Here is a 20734-nt window from a genome sequence, read left to right as displayed (position 1 = left end):
TTTTTTTAAATTGATAGATTGCCAAGGGCACACTCCAACACTTTGACATACAAACGAAGCATGTGTGTTAGTGAGTCCGTCAGATCAGACAGAGGTAGTAGAGACGACCAGGGATGTTCGTGTACATTTGACAGTTACCCTGTCCTGCTAAGCATAAAGATTTTAACGAGTAGACTATTTTTGGCTGTCAGGAAAAATGTACGGAGTTAGAAGTACATTCTTTTCTTTAGGAGTGAAATAAAAGTAAAGGTTGTAATAAATATAAATACTACAGTAAAGTACAGATACCCCAGAAACAAATGTTGCGTAATTACCATGACGTAACGCTGTGATGAGTCTCAAACATGTTTCTCACATTTGATTGGCTACTTTCTGTGCGCTTTCCAAGTACCAAGGTTTTTATTGGCCCGTTGCTGTAACTGGAATTGTTATTATTAGCTCTTTGCAAACATGGCGGAGGTCAGACTGAAATTGAGTAATGGGGCCTACAGAATTCTTCAAAACACATATTATCAGTTGCCTCTGAGGATTGAGGGCAACCAAGCTAAAGGCGCAATACAAGCCACAAGCTTGCTGACAGAATATCGGTCTGGCGAAGCTCAAAATGACCATGATAATACAGCCCGGCCCGGCAACTGGACACGGTTGCCGTCTCTCGGAATTCCTGAGGAGACTTTAAGAACTGAGAACTCAAGGGTCCTCATCAGACTCACCGACGGTGGATTTAAGATTGGATTTTGCCACGATCTTATTTCAAAATGCGGTGAGGGGATATTACATTTTGGTTCTGCACGGAGGAATAACTTGTCAGACAGTGAGGATATAAGAGTACTCGATAGTGCTTCAAGGTGGTTTTATCTCAGTTCACCACACCTGGCCGACACACAGGTCCATGTTATTGCCTCTAGAGCTTCAAGTTGGATAAGAAACCGTCTCGTGACGGCCACCATAACTCAAACCAGGCGCGAGCAGAGAAGATCTCTGTGTATGGTGCGATTTGCCATCGGACAATCGAGCTTTAGTTTGCGACAGTCTCATGAGCAGTTATTTGTGAGACCTTATGGCAACGGCAACATGTCTGAGCCCCTATATAAAAGCAGAACGGCATATTATGAAATCCTCGAAGTGTCGCCAACCGCCACGCAAGCTCAGATCAAGACGGCTTACTACAAGCAGTCTTTCGTCTACCACCCAGATAAGAATGCAGGCAGCGAGGAGGCTACGAACCGCTTCTCCAACATCAGCGAGGCTTACAACGTGTTGGGCAACAAGGGGCTGAGGAAGAAATACGACCGAGGCATTCTGAGTCAGGGAGACGTTACTGGAGCGAGCAAACCTTCCGCGAAGGACACCAAGAGCTCCTCATCTCAGCCAACGAGGGAGGCACGCCAGACTTCCGCCTTGGGGATAGACAGCAAGAACATTTTCGACTTTGACAACTTCATCAAATCCCACTACAAATCCCAGCTCCTGAGAGAGGAGGAGCTGCGAGTTAGGAAGGAGGAGATTACGAGGAAGAAAGAGGCCATCAAAGACCAGGAGATGGGCAAGATGATGGAGATGGCTGTGGGAGTGTTGGTCATAATAGCAGTGTCTATTCTGGTCAACTTGAAACGGGGAGGAAATTGATTTTGCAAACTGACGCAGGACAAGCATAGGAGGGTATTCTTTTCATCTACACTATATGATTTATATGGGAAGCCTGAGTGCAATGGTAAGGGACATACCTTGTGCCAACTTAACACACCCTTGATTGGTTTCCATCTGTTCCATTCTTGCTGTATCCAGATGTCCTAATGAAAGCTGTTTAACCTAAGAATATATGTTAATAATAATACTGTAATAGATGTAATAGATGCTGATGATTGAGTGATTATTGGTGCTTTGGGTTGAACTGCTCCACAATCACAAGACTGCACTGTACCACTTGTGTGTTTGCATATCTTTCACTAGAAAAGATAAATATTTATTTAAAATGGAAATTGTTGGAAGTTTGATGTAGGAAGTGATGCAGTGAGGAACCAAAGCATATTGGTTTAGGCCTATATTGCAGTTTTGATTGATTCTGCAGTGTTGAATGAATTGCAGAACGGTGCAATGGTTAATTAGGCTAACGTTCAATATGGTGCTATGATTCAACTTGGCTTTTAAAAAGTTGTGAAAAGTGAATTTTATGTCATGAGCACAGTTTTAAGTGTGGGAAGTAAGCTGATGATACCTGGCTGCACAAGTTTGGACCTTGGCATCAGATAGCTCTTGATCATGACTCTCAGTTCCATTACATTACACATAAGAGTCATTAAATGAAGGCGTCTTCTGTAAGGGAGTTTTGTTAAGATCCCTGCTGCTCGGTCTGAACATTAACCTGCATCGCTTCCGATATGGTTTTGGAAGCATAAGGACCTTATCTTTCATATCAGTGAGAAATACTTTAAAAAAAGGATAAATTGATACACACCTTGATAGGATTATGGTTCCCACACAGGCATATCGCCATGTTACAGCTCGTGTTTAAGGAAAACAGACGGTAGCTATCTATTAGCTATCTAGCATGCTCTGAACACCTGTGCGTAAGCATAACTCGGGAAGTGTAGTAGAAGTTTAATTTTGTCGGATGGAGGCACCCATAGATGTATGGATCTGCAAAACTGCTATAGGTAAGTATATTTTTATTTGAAGGATTCTTTCTCACTGATGAAGGATATGGGCCATATGTTTTGAAAGCCGTATCGCAAACCATGATTATTGACGGTTCTAAACGTTGAAACACAGTGTCTGGATTGTATTTCACATGAGGCAGTCGTGGGCGAAGCAAATGGTTGAGACCTGTAGGGATAAAGCAGAATGCCGCCTAGAGTTTGAGAGCTAGGTGTCAGCCAGCTGAGCAGCAGTTGTAGCTGGGTGAAAAGGTGCTTTTGAGAAAATGTTTGGTAATTCAATTTAGATGAGACTCCTGCAACGGACTAGTGCACTGAAGCGCCCTAGGTGGGCTTCTGTACTGGGCTCCTGTACAGAAATAATAAAATGTAAAATCAGTGAGACAAGATAACTTTGTGTACAGTAAATTAGTTGAAATGTGCCTTTTAAGATATTTGATATAAGAACATGTATGTCCAATCTCATGTCATTTTCCCTGCCTCAACACTTTTAATGTATTTAAGATGAATAAATTATTTTAAAAGTGTGCTTATGGAAGCACATGAAAAAGGAATGTCACTTGGGTCTTTATTAGCATGTGTCAGTATTGATACAATACTGAATACAAAGAGGGTTAATCATAAGGGTTACAGCAGCACTTTCCAGTGTTGTAGAACCGTACAAAAATGGGTACTACACAGTTCAGAATAATTAGTGTTTATTTTCTCTCCTACAGATGCATCAATTCAGTAGGGCCGGTACGAGTATTGCAATATGGCCCTTCCTTTTTAAAAACCTGCTGTATGTAAAATATTGTGTGCTATAAGCTTGGAAAATAAATAAATGTGACTCTGGATGACAACATAATGTTTGTTTCGAACAGTAGGACTGTTTTCCTAAAGAAGAAATCTGCTTCGTGTTTTGTTTTCTTGCCACGATAATAACGAGCATCGCGATACTGGTTATCGTCCCGGCCCTACAATTCAGTCTAGTAGAGATGCACGTGACCAATGTGTGTCAGACATTTTCAGACTTCAAAATGTAGTCCTATTCATGTTTGATGAACTAATATACACTACTTTTGAGGTAGCTTTAATGTATATATAAAAAATATTATAGTTAGCAAATTTACAGAGGCAGTAGAGTTATAATTATCCCAATGGCAATGCATTGATGTTCTTGTAAGTATATATTTTAAAAGACCGAACTTTAAAATATGGGGAATAATAATAAGTGTTTGGTTAGTGTAGTGTAGTCAAATATTTTTAACACCAGATGCCTTTTTTTTTTGGTACATGAGAATTTAACCACAAAATGTATTTTTATGTGCACTACCTCATCACGCACAGGCTTTTATCTGCAACAAGTCAATTTGATGTTAACACCTCTGGTGGGAAAATGCGCATATTGTTTTTATGCAGATTTTAGACTATTCACATAAATCTGTCCAATTGGATGGAAACCTAGCGATTATCAAATAATTTCTGGGTCAACGTTCAAGTACCGTACTATGATTGATTGTTTTCAATTAAAATGGTCAAAAAGAAACAAAAATAGCTTCTTAGGTAAGAGCAATTTTTCAAACAAGAATTTTGCTAGGACTGTCGGAGTGGTCTGAGTGAGGGGCCTAATTGGACGAGCCTGATGGGAGGGATATGTAACATGAAAACTAGGTGTTATTTTGGATCTTGACTTGGCCCTCTGGAACTGCTTGCCGTGCGGAAGCAGAGAGAGCAGTCTATAACTTGGCTGACTAGAGTAAAAAAAAAAACTTTAATCAATTTTAGAATAAGGCAGTGACGTAACAAAATGTGGAAAAAGTCAAGTGTCTGATTACTTTCCGAATGCACTGTATATACAACACAGGAAAATCACATTTTGACTGCACTGGGCCTTTACATTTCTTTTGCATTTGATACAATTTTATTCAGGTAGTTACACCAACATTTCATAGTAGCAAGCACAGTGGCATTTCTGTAAGAATGGTTTTATTACAAATTAATATTGCTCCCTGTTGACTAATGGTAATACTCCATGGGGCCAAGGGATTTATGAAACTCACTAGAGAATCAATTTATTATGCTACAGACACGGGGCCACAGTCTTTTGATCAAAGGGGATGACTGAGATCTGGGAGGGATGAAGAGGATGAGGTTGAATATAACAGTTCCATCCACTGGGGTGTATCATCCTCTTCTTCCTTGTCATGTGTTAGTTCTGAGATTCCATGACATTGACAACTACCACAAGTCGTTATCTCAAGTTCACTGCACGTCCCGATCCATTCCTACCCGATTCTGACCAGAGTTAAACGCGCGTAAATGGAACGTTACTTCCTTTTTATGCACTATGTGTATTCTTACCTTGAACTTAAGCATGAGAATAGCATGCTATTCTCCCGCTATCCATTCGAGGGGGAGGTCTAAGAAATGGTGTGGCGAGGAAACCATGAATAAGGTTGAGCGATTAGAGATAACAATATTTCCCGATAGAAATAACAGCATTCTCCATTCACTGTAATGTATAACTTGATAAGAACTATTGATAAGAGCTAGGTAAATGAGTAATACGTTTGGAGAAGGGGATTGTAAATGCACAGCAATTGTTTTAGATGATTTTTCCTTATGATCCCTGGAGACGAATGTGAAACCAGCCATATGGAAGCAAACTGAAAACCACATCAACATGACATGATTTACGGCCTCTTTTCGACAGTGAAATAGGCTACAAATAGCTGTGCCGTTATTCAACATTTTAATTGTGCCCTCATAAATTGTATGGATGAAATTTGGAAACCCAAGCTTCTGTAGGGCTGAACCTGCCGATTTGATGTATGCGCTTTAGAATGTTTTAATTACAGCTTACGCCTGGGCTTTTCACCATTTTCTTTTACAATGTGTATCATGTTAAATATTAACATAAATATCTATCAGGAGCCACTGTCAGTAATACCCAGATACATTTACAAGTGTCACTTTAGTGTTTGTTTTCTTGTAGCTTACATTTGGCATCATTCCATTACCTTACCTTTCTTTACTCTGTCACGTCCGTGTGTTTCCTGAGGGTCGCTAGCATTAGTGGGTCATAGTAGGCTAACGTTGTGGAATAATTTGGGGCATGTAGCCATTTGAATCATTATGGAACTCAGACCACACGTAGCAGGTTAAACCTGGAGCATGGAGCACAGTTCACGACGACTGGACTGTTGTCATACAGTTCCATGATTAGTGAGGATTAGGGTAGATTTATAACTATTGTTCAACCCCTATTGTACACTTTTTACCACCATCCAATATTTCAGGGACTAAACTTGAATATGACAACTTTCAGGATGAATCAAACCACTATATTGTTTTTATTCATCAATATATTTTGTGCGTAAAGACTCTCCAAACCTGTTCCACCACCTGCAAAATCCATTTGACAAAACAGATATCTGATCCTGATGCTGTCAGAGTCATAGATGACGTCAAGGTTCCTCAGTAGAGAGAGTACTGGTTCTCTACTGCTCTTGTTCTTTGTGCTCCCTCGGTCTCCTGCTGTTCATCAGCTGAGCCACCAGAGGGCGGTAGAAGATGCTCTATGCTGCCACTGCGACTCCGTAAGCCCCCATCACCCCCATCCTCTAGTCTGGGGAAGGGAGGCAGAATGCGGGGTAGAGCAGGGGAACTGGGGGGGAGAGGAGAGTCCACAGATCCACCAACTGGCTGCAAGACTCCGGGAAAGAATTGTGCCAATTGGTGGAGGCCGTTCCGACAGCCAGGCTCTCTGGTAGGGGTGGACATCCGAGACACACAGAGCTCTGCAAAGAGGAACCCAATGGATACACGAGACATGTTAGAAACACACAGAAAAATGCACCATAGATCTAACCTTGTTCGACAATCCTGATTTCGCAAGCTTACATTCTGTTGTGAAACTAAAATAAAACGCAGCAGTCAGGATGGTGGATCAGGCTACCATAGATCTAGCTTGGAGCACAGCAGCATCAAGTCAGAAATTGCAATTACAATAATATGATGTTCTATGTTCTATATTCAGGGGGTAATAGTACAAAATAACATCTTAAGATAAAAACAAAACAAGAGGACTGGTTTTAGTGATCCATAGGGAATGATTTGTGAAGGAGGATATTTCAGTAGAAATCAAAACAGGAGACCAAATTAAAACAGAAAGGCTGGCACTAAGAGGGGTTACCAGTGGTGTAAAGTACTTAAGTAGTACTTTAAAGTATTTTTACTTACGTCGGTTTTGGGGTCTGTACTTTACTATTTACAGTTTTGACAACTTTTACTCCACTACATTACTAAAGAAAATCATGTACTTTTTACTCCATACATTTTCCCTGACACCTAAAAGTACTCGTTGCATTTTGACAGGAAAATGGTCCACTTCACACACTTATCAAGAGAACATCTCTGATCATCCCTACCGCCTCTGATCTGGCAGACTCACTAAACTTCGTTTGTAAATTATGTCTGAGTGTCGGAGTGTGCCCCTGGCTATCCGTCAATAAAAAAAAAAGAGAATTGTGCCGTCTGGTTTGCTTAATATAAGGAATTTGAAATGGTTTATACTTTTACTTTTGATACTTATGTACATTTTAGCATTTACTTTTGATACTTAAGTATATTTAAAACCAAATACTTTTAGACTTTTACTTGAGAATGACAATTGAGTACTGGCCACAGTAAGAGGATTGGCTACAATTGGAGCAGGTGAGGGAAGAGAGAGCAGCACTGAGTAAAGAAGGTAATCCTACAGAGGGAGGACCAGAGAAAAGGGGATTAGGACAACTAAAAGTGCCCTTTGTCTCTTTCGCCTCTCCCTTCCCTTGTGGCGAATCATCAAAAAGACATCAGCCTGGAAGAGTGATCCTCAATTCCTTATGCTTGCCTAGTCCAGTGGATCTTTCCTAAAAGACTCCTTTGTCGGCTTGAAACTACTTTTTCTTTGAAAACTATTTTTCGGCTAGGTAACCCTTTTTGTAGCTTTGATAATGTAAATGCTTGACTGAACACATTTAAGATGAGAGGTTAGATATGGGTCAGGAATCAAGGAATGCAGGGATGTTTTTGGGCACTAGACATGTTGGACATTATTATAATCATATTAGCCTACATTTTACATATCTCAAACAGTAAGACAGCATTAGCCCATGTGTTACCTGGGCGGCTGCGCTGTGTCTGGACGTAGCATCGCAGCGTGACATCTGCAGCCCCGCGAGACTCCAACGGAATGGGGTGGCAGTGGAAGTGCTGCAGCATGTCCCCCACGCTCTGGAACCACAGGTGGTGCACATGGCACTGGCCCTGAGAGTCCACAGACAGACGCAGGTGCTGCTCACAGAGACGTAGAGGCATGCCGTTAGGTATTTCTACCATTACCATTGGTTTGCGTTCAACAATGCTAATGCTAAGCTGTAGCTTAGTAAACACACACATCTTGGGTCGTTGCTAGACTACTTTCATGTGTCCATAAGATTAGATACATTTGGGTGAACTAGCAGGGGAATACAAGGGAATCTTTGGGTGAATAATTGTTTTAATGAATCAAGGCCATATGGCCAATACTCAGCACGGGAAGCATGTGGTTTACATGTGCAGGGCTATGACAAATACAGACAGATTTTGCCCTTGTGACGCAAACCCTGAGTGAATGGGCAGCCGGCCAGATAAAGAGACTAGTTTGGAACCAGGTTGCGTCTGAGTGTACCTTGGCTTTGCCCTGGAAGTTGAAGGTGAGGACGTATTCTCCCGGGCGCGTCTCGCTCTGGCGAATCACAAAGAGCCCATGGCTCCGGGCTCCGCCCACCAACACCAGCTGAGCAGCACTCACTCGAGACAGTGTACCGTGGAACCATGGGTAGCAGGTCAGAGAGGTGTCCATCTCAGAGCGGGGTGTTCCTTCACCTACGGGTGAGAAGCATAATATAAGCACCTTTTATCACAATATTGTCTTAGCAAAAAGTAGCATTTCCACATAGAGAGCTGGCCATTACCTGCTCCAGGCCTGTTGGACTCCAGTGACTGGAGGAAGCGTTCTAGGGGGACATGAGTGGGGTGCAAAGGGGAGGCCAACAGGGTCCGAAAGCGGGGCCCTGAGGGGCCACAGGGACCAGCACGGTGCTGAGGGGTCTTGGGTATGTCTGGGTGGACATAGAGAGAGCATGGAGAGAAAGTTACCCTATACAGTCAGATGCTGAGTTACCATTACTAATTAAAGTGAATAAATACTCACGAGCCGTGAGCTCACAGTTACAGGTGGACACCGAGGGGAACTGGCCATGAGGACAAGACGTCAGCTCAATGTCATCTCCACTGTCCCTGCACAAAGAAGACATAAACACATTAAAACGGGATGAGAAGGAACTGGTTTGATTGTTACTGCATAAAATCATCTATATGGGGTACACCTCAATAGTCTTCTGTCAATCTGAAAAGACAAGGTAGATGAAAGCAATATCGTGGTTGCCCACTGGGATTTTGCTTTCACATCAGTGCAGGAACAGAGAGAAGGGAAGGAATCTACCTGCACTTGTAGATTTCATTAAGATTCACCCCTAGATCACAGAGAAGAAAGTGTAATGGTATTTTTCTTTACCCCGGGTCTATGCAGTCCTGAATGTCAGCCACCCAGGAGTGTTTCTGAAGGGAGTCTAATGTCTCCAGGATGTATTCTCCCCCATTCTCCACCTGCAACACAAGCATTGGATAAGGCACAATATTAGCACATTCAAAATCAAATAGACACTTGTGTAGATATGAGAGTATTAAATAGGTGTATAAAGAAACCAAATTATATAGATGGTTAAGTTCTATTATACAGCACATATTTATCTATCAAACGTAGTTCTTACAGGGCTGAAGGTCACTGATGAATATAAGATAATTTCAATATATACTATATATAGGCCAACCTATAATTGAGTGAATGTAACAGAACATATCTTGATGGTACCATATTAGAAGCCTGTTTTGGCCTACTGACAAGAGCTTAGCTGAACAATATGGTCTGTGGTTTACCTCAGCCGACTATTTGTCTCTCTGTCAACTGCATCTCTGTAGTTGCATCTCACTGTGCACAAAGCATTGACATTGATGACTACAAAAGACGTGTTTGACAAGTGTATACAGAGTGAGGGACTCAATTAACTACATTCACAGTCATTCACTGTTTGGTTCATTACGCAAATCTGCATCATACAGAGCATTTGGTAACCCTGACTGTAATGTCATAACGCCTACATACAGTCGAAGTCGGAAGTTTACATACACTTTAGTCAAATACATTTAAACTCAGCTTTTCACAATTCCTGACATTTAATCCCAGTAAAAATTCCCTGTCTTAGGTCAGTTAGGATCACCACTTTATTTTAAGAATGTGAAATGTCAGAATAATAGTAGAGAGAAAGATTTATTTCAGCTTTTATTCTTTCATCACATTCCCAGTGGGTCAGAAGTTTACATACACTCAATTAGTATTTGGTAGCATTGCCTTTAAATTGTTTAACTTGGGTCAAACGTTTCGGGTAGCCTTCCACAAGCTTCCCACAATAAGTTGGGTGAATTTTGGCCCATTCCTCCTGACAGAGCTGGTGTAACTGAATCAGGTGTGTAGGCCTCTTTGCTCGCACACGCTTTTTCAGTTCTGCCCACAAATTCTCTATAGGATTGAGGTCAGGGCTTTGTGATGGCCACTCCAATACCTTGACTTTGTTGTCCTTAAGCCATTTTGCCACAACTTTGGAAGTATGCTTGGGGTCATTGTCCATCTGGAAGACCCATTTGCGACCAAGCTTTAAGCTTTACTTCCTGACTGATGTCTTGAGATGTTGCTTCAATATATCCACATAATTTTCCTGCCTCATGATGCCATCTATTTTGTGAAGTGCAGTCCCTCCTGCAGCAAAGCACCCCCACAACAGGATGCTGCCAACCCCGTGCTTCACGGTTGGGATGGTGTTCTTCGGCTTGGAAGCCTTCCCCTTTTTCCTCCAAACATAACGATGGTCATTACGGCCAAACAGTTCTATTTTTGTTTCATCAGACCAGAGGACATTTCTCCAAAAAGTACGATCTTTGTCCCCATGTGCAGTTGTAAACTGTAGTCTGGCTTTTTTATGGCGCTTTTGGAGTAGTGGCTTCTTCCTTGCTGAGCGGTCTTTCAGGTTATGTCAAGATAGAACTCATTTTATTGTGGATATAGATACTTTTGTACCCGTTTCCTCCAGCATCTTCACAAGGTCCTTTGCTGCTGTTCTGGGATTGATTTGCACTTTTTGCACCAAAGTACGTTCATCTCTAGGAAACAGAACGAGTCTCCTTCCTGAGCGGTATGACGGCTGCGTGGTCCCATGGTGTTTATACTTGCTAACTACTGTTTGTACAGATGAACGTGGTACCTTCAGGCGTTTGGAAATTGCTCCCAAGGATGAACCAGACTTGTGGAGGTCTACAATTTTTTCTGAGGTCTTGGCTGATTTCTTTTGATTTTCCTATGATGTCAAGCAAAGAGGCACTGAGTTTGAAGGTAGGCCTTGAAATACATCCACACGTACACCTCCAATTGTACACTATCCTATCAAAAGCTTCTATAAAGCCATGACATAATTTTCTGGAATTTTCCAAGCTGTTTAAAGGCACAGTCAACTTAGTGTATGTAAACTTCTGACCCACTGGAATTGTGATACAGTGAATTATAAGTGAAATAATCTGTCTGTAAACAATTGCTGGAAAAATTACTTGTGTCATGCACAAAGTAGATGTCCTTACCGACTTGCCAAAACTATAGTTTGTTAACAAGACATTTGTGGAGTGGTTGAAAAACACGTTTTAATGACTCCAGCCTAAGTGTATGTAAACTTTCGACTTCAACTGTACACTTGTGTTAAAAATGTACTGACATTACAAGTAAAGCTGACCTTGAGGACAAAGGTGTTGTCCCTGTCTGGCATCTCCAGGGGCATGGTGGTCCGCACCTCCATTACGGCTGTCAGAGGAACACTCAATTTGGGCTTGGACGACTGGGTCAGAGAAAAAAGACAAGTTAAAGTTAGCACTGCATCACTGTTAGAAATCTATTTTTCACTGGTAGTTTTGCCAAAATTCATATAGTTCACTAGTGGCTGACACCTAACTCGAAGTACTCCTGACTTCAGAGTCTGGAAAGGCTATGTTGATGTCGTTGGAACGATGCGTTGATAATGAAGAGGATGTGCTTTTTTACTGATTGGTTCTGCTTTGTGCCTTTCTCACAGTTTGAGATAACCAATCAAAGCTCAAGCCAACTTCTGCGCGGACCAGGGAACCTACCTTGGGCGGCACATAGAACTCCAGCAGGAAGCCCCCCTCCCCTTCAGTGACCCCTCCTTCTCTTCCTCCTCTCATCCTCCTCAGCAGCAGACGACACTTCTGCCACTGAGCATTGCTGCCCATGCTGTGTGAGTCGTCCGCCACCATGTAACGCAGGGCTCCTTCCCTCTGCACCTCAGCTGGCAGGGGCCTCAGGGCAGCACTGCGGGATCCCCGGGGCATACGCAGCAGGCGGGGACTCCAACACCCTCCCGTATCCCCGTTGAGCCTGCAGCGGGGTTCTGGAGAGGCTCCTCGGCTCCTCTGGAGCATGTCCCGGACCCCGTCCACCACACACAGGCTGACGTTACGTAGGGAGAAGCCCTTCCTGAAGTTGGCCCTGGGGAGGCCCTCAGATAGGTCCTCTGTGCTGCGGGACTGGCCCAGAGTCAGTGTGGAGGGGCCCCTGGGTTTGGGCCGGTGTCGCGGGCTGGGCTTCTGCTTCTCTGGGCTGCCCTCCATCAGAGACCAGGGAGCGGCTGGAGGGCCCAGTGGATCAGAGGAATACTGTAGGTGCAAGCAGATCTAACAGTCACCCCCTTAGGACAGCAGGCTGTCAGGGGAACTTCCTCAGGTTTGATTGGCTAAGTCAGCTCTGCCCTAAACCACACCCAATAATCCCGAATACAGAACTGAGAGAGTTCCTCCTCACTCAATCCTGCTCTAAATCCTCCTCAGTGCATTCGGCTGGTGAGATCTGTGGATAGAGAAGGTCAGAAGATATGAGGGAGTTGAGTTGTATTTTAGGATACCCTCATTATTTCATAGTGGATACTCTGGTGTGCTGTTATAGAGACACCTCCATTTTACATCCCCTCCTACCTGATATGACGGCCTATCCTAAAATCCTAATCTCAAACAAAAACATGTGACACTCCCTGTCTCATGTGGGAGACTGTAACATGATACTCATCAATACCCTAACAACGACTGACTACAATCAATACAAGACTGTGTACCGGTCTGATACAAGCACTGGTTTGAATATCACTTTCAACTAATAGGTTTTTGTTAAATATAAAATTATGCTTTTTTGGGAGAAGCAAACTGCAAGTACACCTTATCTGGTTCCTCCCTGACCATTTAGATGCATGCATCACTGCTCTTTGGCAGTGGGGGCCGGGAAGGGAAATATGCAGCTTCAAAGTTTAATGAAGCTTTGAACAGAGAGAAAAAAGAGATTGGAAAAAAGGATAGGAGGCCCAAGTAGGAGGGAGGCCAGAGTAAGACTACTCCTTAACGCTGACGTTATAGTAACATTTGCTGACTTTCTCGAGAAAGAAAATGACCTATTTGCTATTTCACATTGTCTTCAATGAAGGAGGTCCAAGTCTGTAATTGTACACATGCTGTGCTCTTGTCTGCAGCCTAGCAGATAAGCTGCCAAAATGTGACAAGATTTCTCTCAGGCACAATGGCAGGGGGTTATCACCTAGCACTGAACAGCCATCCTTTGAAATAAGGGCTCAGCAGGAGAGAAATACATATCTCCTTATCTTAAAGATGATCCATAAATATTAAAGAGGTCCAATTAATGGTATCAGGGCCGGGGCTAGATGGGCTAGACGATCAGGCCTGGGCAGCTGGCCGCCTCACATTGAATCAACGTCTCTACTGATTGGACTTTTATGACGAGCGAAGGGAGATTTCAGCCTAATTATCTTCTAATGGCTGTGGCTGTCACGACGAGATGGTCTTTAAAAAAATGGTGACAAACGCTAGTGAGGGGCCCTGTCACCATGGGCAGGAGGAAACTACAACCCCCCCCCCCCCCCCCCCCCCACTGTCACTGCCAACCCTGCACAAAACGACAGTTATCACAGAATGTGTCTGTGTTAGCAGTTTTATTGTCATTCTGGCAGAGATACAGTAATTTACTGGATATGTGTGGTCGCGAACTCAGTACATTATGATGAGTCTGGAGATTTTCCTGTTATTCAAGGATAAGGGATGCTTTTCAATAGTAGATAGAGCCGCAGTCAAACATATTTTATGTAATTACAATCCTCCATATCATCCATTTTGATGTTCTTACATTTCGTACAGTTTTTGTTTGGGTTCATTCCCCCAACTCTGTGTGTGTGTGTGTGTGTGTGTGTGTGTGTGTGTGTGTGTGTGTGTGTGTGTGTGTGTGTGTGTGTGTGTGTGTGTGTGTGTGTGTTATTGTCACAGTGAACATCCGTCATTATGAGACTGAGGTATGAGTTAGGTTTGATCACTACTTCTATGCTGGTTCCTATGTCTGAATAATGTATGAATACAGTGTCGCCTTCCAGGAAATGTAAATTGTCTGGGGGGGAAAAACATTATATAGTCACCTGATCAAAGATCCATCATTGGAATATAAGACAGTGCAAAATGTTATAACAAAATGCATCGTCTCATTGCTTGAGATGCTCATCAAATGTGTCCTCATTCAATCAACGTTGAATCAACGTTGCTTCAATGTAATTTGTCAATGTATTGTGGCGTGGAATCTACATGGAAAATACATTGGATTTGAAAAAAAGTCATCAACGTAAACTGTTAATTTTGGTGACATGATGGGTGACATGATGGCAGGGTGACATTTGAGGGTGACATCTACCACACGATGATGGCATCATGGTAACCAAATGTAAATTTCAAAAACAACGTCAGATCTTCAATGTTATATCCACTATCTGAAAAAAAAACAATAGGCTGGGCAGCACCTCCTACTGGAGAATTGATCTACCTACAACTACTCTTTGATCTCCCATTCAGAGTTTTAAGCAAGCCTTGCTTATCTATGATAGCTGTCACAGAATATTCCCAATGTGCTATCGTGAGAATGATTGTTGAGACAGAGATCTCCGCTTAAAAAACGAAATAGATGCACTGTTGATATCAAAGTCATTCCAAAAGGGTAGGCTTAATAGAGCAAATTAAATGTGACCATACTTTATCACTCATATATCATCAATGATGCTATTTAGGCCTATATAGCATTTGGAAAGTCATCAACAGCTATTGTTCAAATTCAACCAAGAATTCAACTAAAAATAGACAATACAATACACCTAGGGTTTCAAGCTCTGGTTGTTTCAAAATGTAATGATATTTATTGACTTAATGGCTTAGTTCCATTCTTTAACTTTAATTTTTGGTTGAGGTGGACACGTGAATCCAACATATAATTTGTTAACTTGCCGACAAGTTAATAGGCTATTTATCAAATCAAATCTTATTGGTCACATACACATATTTAGCAGATGTTAATGCGGATGTAGCGAAATGCTTGTGTTCCTAGCTCCGACAGTGCAGTAGTATCTAACAATTCAAATTGTATTTTTGCATTTCAAAAGTGATATTGAATTGTGTTTGGTTGTCAATGCAACCAAATATCAACATTTGAAGGAGATGTATCTTGTGCTTAGATAGTTGGAAATTCAACTAACTTTTGACAGTTTTTTTGAGTAGGTGAATGAATATAGGTTGTAAATCTCATTGATCAATGTCTAAACTTAATATTACCCAATTATCCACATTTAAATGAGGTGATGTGCCCAGTGGGATGTGATTGAATAAGTGAAAGCAAGGACCACCCAATGCTTTCATCTATCTGTGATCCCTTAAAGCTACAATCAGGAGTCTGTGTCTCAGCACAACTGCAGCCTCGCCACTTGGTTTGGAACAGAACAAGCTACATTGTCAGGGAAGGATTTAGGAGGGATGCATTTTTAAGTCAATTTATACAGTGCCAATGGGGATCGTTTTTTTTTTTTTGTGTGTTGTTTGTTACATTATTGTGTAACTTTTTACTTTAGTTTATTTGGTAAATATTTTCTTAACTCTTCTTGAGCGGCACTGTTGGTTAAGGGCTTGCAAGTAAGCATTTCAGGGTAAGGTCTACAATTGTATTCGACGCATGTGATAAATAAAGTTTGATTTGATTTGATGAGTGAGGGTGAGTGACTAGCCAGAGACGGCATTTAAAGCCATTACTAACAGAAGGATAGTGTGAGAAGCTTAACGTGAGAAGGTTAACTGCCAGGTCCTCACTATATGAGCGACAATCTTCGGATTTATGGCTGGTTAATTGGAATTGGGACCAAGAAAAGCAGCTACATGCGTAGGGAAAAATTTAAATTGGTGTGAATCCCACCCACATTAGTCTCTGGTATAGTTTGATTACTTTTTGTGGATTTTAAAACTCAATGCGCAACAGATTAAATTAGAAGGTAACTACGTTTCTACCTTATCAGAATTTTAAAAAGTGCAAACTTTATCTTATTTCTGCATATTTTCTTTTATCACTCAGATTCCCGCTCTGCGTCCAGTGATACAGTCCAATGCAGATTCTCTTACCAGGTGGTGTTATTTCCGCTTCATAAGACAAAGTTAAAGAATCCCATCAACCATTGGCTGCGATGCCAATGGGTCCCTAGATACCATTATGCACATTCCATACATTCTCTCTCTGACCTGAGTTAAGATGGCAGATACCCACACAACTTACTGAATCTGTACTCATAGGACCTCAGGACATAAATATAATTGTTATTCAAACTAACATTTTCACTTCACAGCAGGAGTCTTTAGAGTCTAGAATAAATATTCTAATATCTTTTAGATTTTAAAGTAGGTGTTTAATATCCACCCAGATCTGAATTGCTCAGCTAATACAACTTCCCCTTCCTCTACTTTCAAGGAACTTGAGAAGGAATATTGAGTCATTTTCTCCCCCCAAAAAATCAGCAGAGCACATCCGACATCTCAACATTTAATGAACGGTGTGCCAAACCTGAGAGAGTATATGAGGGCCCTGAGGGACATTGAGGACATGCCTCTCTAACTTCACTAGTTAGTGTGGAGAAATCCAAAGGACCTCTCAGCTTTACAAACCATGGACATTCTCTATGGGGCGAGTCCAATTTGGCATCAGTGACTTCTGCCCCTAAATTTCCTGCACATTTCTAGTGCTGTTTCTGTAATATTTTCAGTGACATTTCTGCTAATGACAGTGAGTCAGAGGCCATTTTCTAGGTTATTTCATGGCAATTCCTATGGCAGTCCATTACCTATACAGTTCTGGTTGGGAAAAAGATAATTAATTTATGTTATTGAGCAAATGATTTTCATGCCTGCAGCACAGTTTGTGTGTGTGTGTTTTGTGTGTGTGAATTGAGAGGAGAAACATGATCACTCCTGACCAGCGCCCCCTCTCCTATACAACGTTATGCAGAGACAGGAAGTAACTGTAAGTGGCTCAGACCTCTGACACCACTCCACCCACACACAGAAAAGCAGCTGGCCAAACACACACACACACACACACAGAACATAAATGCCCATACAAATAAGTGAGCATAACCAAACACACACGCATGCAATTTCACTAAGCAAACTAAAACTCCCTCACACACACACACAACATGTTTTGCACAGAGGACAGAATTAAACAATCATAAACATAACGTAACTGCATCACCAAAACATACACAGAGAAATAGAACGTTCAACAGCATCCAATTAGATACATGGCCAATGTGGCTTTGAGGCAGATCCAAAATCCAATTCATATATGTAACTTAGGCAAACACTGGCCTGAATGAAACAAAAACATTCCACTCAGATCAAGACGACAAGGCTTTGACCAACATCAATGGCAAAGCATACCAAACATGTATTGACTGGTAGATGAAGTTCTCATGCATAATATAACAGCAGAGATATGGAATGTTATGGCTTAACTGTCTCTCATATCATATCATCATGACTCTGACATTTTTGTGTCCCAAAGATAGGAGTTATGAAAAACAAAGGGAAGGAGGTGAACTTTGCACATTCATAGAATTGAAGTGAGCATCAGAATGTAGCAACTGAAGTGGAATATCTGGAGTGGGGGTTGAACCAGCGATTCTTTGTCAAAACACAACCACACTACCTCCTGTGCCATAAAGACCCAGACCTCTTGGATATCTATGGAATAGGTTGTCTGTTCACACATTTTAGGTGATGTTATTTATATGCCAAGAAAACAGAATGTATCATGTTCTGCATAAATTCTGTTTTGAATCCTGCCAGAACTTTAAAACATCAGTCCAAAATGAACCATGTTCTAAGGCATTATGAAGCCTTCATAAACCCTTAAGAAATCCTATATGCTTCAGAAAACATTCTTACTGAAAATGGTTATGCCAAATTTTCAAACTTTATTTTAGTTTTCTGTTTATAAATGATACATGAAGCATTTAGACCATGTAGTGCTTATGAAGACTTCATAAATCGGCCTACAGCCTTTATAAGTAGTGTGACACCGACTGATGGTGGCTATGTAGCGTCATGGATGGATGATGCATAGACCAACACCGATGAGTTCATAATAAATACACCGTTTCACATTCCGTTTACTTTCATATATAATTTTTAAAAACCTAGTCTATATGATTTTTTCTGTTACATGTCCCACAGTTGAACCCTTGAGGGATTCATAATGCGGTAATAGACGCTTCTGCGCGAGTTAATTTGGGGGAGACACTCGCAATATGAGCGGCACTTCAAAAGCCATACATAAATCAATTGCATTTCCATAGCGAGCTCGAGGACAAAACAGTCGCATATTTAATCAAAATTAAATCAGTCACGTTTTAATCGGTAAAGTAATTACTACCTACAGTATAGGTTATACCGTTAATTAACTCAGATGGGTAATTATAATTAAGTCTATCAATGAACGCTTACCTTATCATCAGCAGTATACTCGCAGCATTGTCTGTCTTTGTCCTCTCATTTAACGAATTACGACAGGTTAGGAAATGGATTATCAGTCACAAAAATATAATTTCTATGGAAGCCTATAGCTATAGCTACTTCAACGTGTCCCCCTTCATCAAAAGTGAAGACACTAGCGCGCGCCGCACAGCGTGGGTAGTCTGATCAATGCCGCCTTGTTTAAAGGTCCAATGCAGTCATTTAAAAAAATCTTAATATCAAATCATTTCTGGGTAACAATTAAGTACCCTACTGTGATTGTTTGAAAATAAAATGGTCAAAAAGATACAAAAATATCTTCATAGCATGAGCAATTTCTCTAACAAGAATTTTGCTAGGACTGTCTGGGAGTGGTCTGAGTGGGGAGGGGAAAACTGAAAACTAGCTGTTATTGGCAGAGAGTTTTGGAACTCTCTTTCCTATTGGTCTATTGACTAATTTACGACCTAGTGATGTCACCAGGCAGGCCAAAACTACATCCCACCAAAACAGGCAGAAATGTCAGGTCTTTTCTAACAGCTCTTATACTAAAAGAGCATTATCATAATTTTCACAATATTATTCCATCCTCATAGTGTGGAAATGTATATAAAACACAGGAAATCACGTTTTTGACTGCACTGGGCCATTAAAGGAAACAAGATGGAGTTTTGGCTCTAGTCTACATTGCTCAACAAAACCAGAGTTTTAGCCCACTTCCTACTTCCACACAAAAATATACACAAAAATGATTACAGATTGTACGTAAGTATTTGAAACCCCTTACATTACGAGAAAATTAGGCTACATGTAGCCTCTATTAGACAGAGCCTACTTACATGTTTTGGCAAACGCAAAGGAAGACCACTTACAATAGTCTGACATTAGGCACCGTTTCAACTTATAACTCTATTATATTGTTTATAGGCCTTTTCACACGGCTCAATCGATGTAGGATAAAACAGAGTATTGGCATGACAAAGGAATGTCATGTGAAAGAATGCCACAAGTCATTAGGCTATTAGCTCTCTAATGGCCTCAGAGACTTTGGGAAAAAGTATTATTAAACACACACACACACACACAGTGGCTAGGGAAGCAAGCCTTCTTACCGTTGGATAAACAGCATCCCATCCCATGAGTAGTATGTAAGGGGGAGGGGTGTAGAGGGCAGGGGAGAGGAGCGGGTCATTTAGCTACTCAGAGAAGGATTCTCCTCTGTCTCACTGGGTCAGTACCGCTTCCTGTTTTAATGTCACAGTGACTTCTGTGAGCTTTGGGCTCTTCAACACAGTTGAGCACAGCCTCATACTCTGTGCTCTCCACAGAGCAATAGATTGTGCTAATCACCTCAGAGCTGAACCTCAGGAATAGCAAAGACATTCATCGGACACTAAACAGTGCTGCACATCCAACAGCAACGCTCCGTCAGCAGTGAAACCAATTCCACTGGCTATTTTTATCCACGCGAGGCAGAACAAATCATATCACATATTACTCTGGGAATGGAGACCCGCAAAACAGCAGAATACAGGGCAGAACATTGGGGTATAGAGCAAGGACCTCTGCTAAGATCATGTGGTACTCAACACAAGTCCTTCATTCAAAGATGGTAAAAGAAGACAATTGATCACTGAGATCCATTTAGTCTATTTGGATGAGAACCAGCAGCCAAATGAATGTCCCTTCATTGGATAATGAAGGATCACTTGATTTGACTTGAGCATCAATCTGGTGAACTGAAAGGAAATGTGGACTGTTGAGGATCTGACAAGTCACCAAGCCTCCAGTCATGTTTTCTCAACCATTCTAATCTAAACTGTGGAGCATGGTTGTGACAGGTATGGCTGACAGCAAAGGTTGCGTGCTGAAGAGCCCAGACTGACATGGAGTGATAAAGCCACCAGTGGACTGACACACAATGAAGAAGGAAGAGTGGAGGAAGGGAAGAAGGAAGTCACAGAGACTAAGGGAGAGCTGGGGGCCTGAGAGCAGAGGCCCTATCGGAGCTGAGATCTCCCCCCGCATCC

At 41.7% G+C, this 20734-nt stretch overlaps 2 protein-coding genes across 2 annotated transcripts; one reads left to right on the top strand and one right to left on the bottom strand.

The window, feature by feature from the left end:
* The first annotated feature begins 428 nt into the window (after nucleotides 1-428).
* LOC129818419 (uncharacterized) lies at nucleotides 429-3504 on the top strand. Its single transcript, XM_055874277.1, has one exon. The coding sequence runs from the start codon at nucleotides 451-453 to the stop codon at nucleotides 1627-1629; it is 1179 nt and encodes a 392-aa protein (XP_055730252.1). The 5' UTR covers nucleotides 429-450; the 3' UTR covers nucleotides 1630-3504.
* Nucleotides 3505-4537: 1033 nt separating this feature from the next.
* LOC129818413 (SH2B adapter protein 2-like) lies at nucleotides 4538-19077 on the bottom strand. The gene is made up of 9 exons (XM_055874264.1): nucleotides 18696-19077; nucleotides 11952-12687; nucleotides 11561-11662; nucleotides 9241-9332; nucleotides 8878-8963; nucleotides 8639-8785; nucleotides 8353-8549; nucleotides 7805-7976; nucleotides 4538-6439 (listed from the first exon to the last, which is right to left on the bottom strand). Exons 2-9 carry the CDS (start codon nucleotides 12450-12452, stop codon nucleotides 6117-6119), a joined length of 1620 nt encoding a protein of 539 aa, XP_055730239.1. The 5' UTR covers nucleotides 12453-12687; nucleotides 18696-19077; the 3' UTR covers nucleotides 4538-6116.
* Nucleotides 19078-20734: the final 1657 nt, after the last annotated feature.

Source organism: Salvelinus fontinalis, chromosome 2 (genome assembly GCF_029448725.1).
Source record: "Salvelinus fontinalis isolate EN_2023a chromosome 2, ASM2944872v1, whole genome shotgun sequence".
NCBI lineage: Eukaryota > Metazoa > Chordata > Actinopteri > Salmoniformes > Salmonidae > Salvelinus > Salvelinus fontinalis.
The sequence above is the reverse complement of the archived record's forward strand: the minus strand, read 5'-3'. Positions and strand labels throughout refer to the sequence as shown.

Excerpts from the sequence above, each read along its gene's own strand:
- LOC129818419 (XM_055874277.1), top strand. The coding sequence starts at position 451 with ATGGCGGAGGTCAGACTGAAATTGAGTAATGGGGCCTACAGAATTCTT.
- LOC129818413 (XM_055874264.1), bottom strand. The coding sequence starts at position 12,452 with ATGGAGGGCAGCCCAGAGAAGCAGAAGCCCAGCCCGCGACACCGGCCC. Across the intron at positions 8,550-8,638 it reads GTCCAACAGGCCTGGAGCAG|GTGAAGGAACACCCCGCTCT; the intron begins GTAATGGCCAGC and ends TCTCACCCGTAG. Across the intron at positions 7,977-8,352 it reads ACTTCCAGGGCAAAGCCAAG|CACCTGCGTCTGTCTGTGGA; the intron begins GTACACTCAGAC and ends CTCTGTGAGCAG.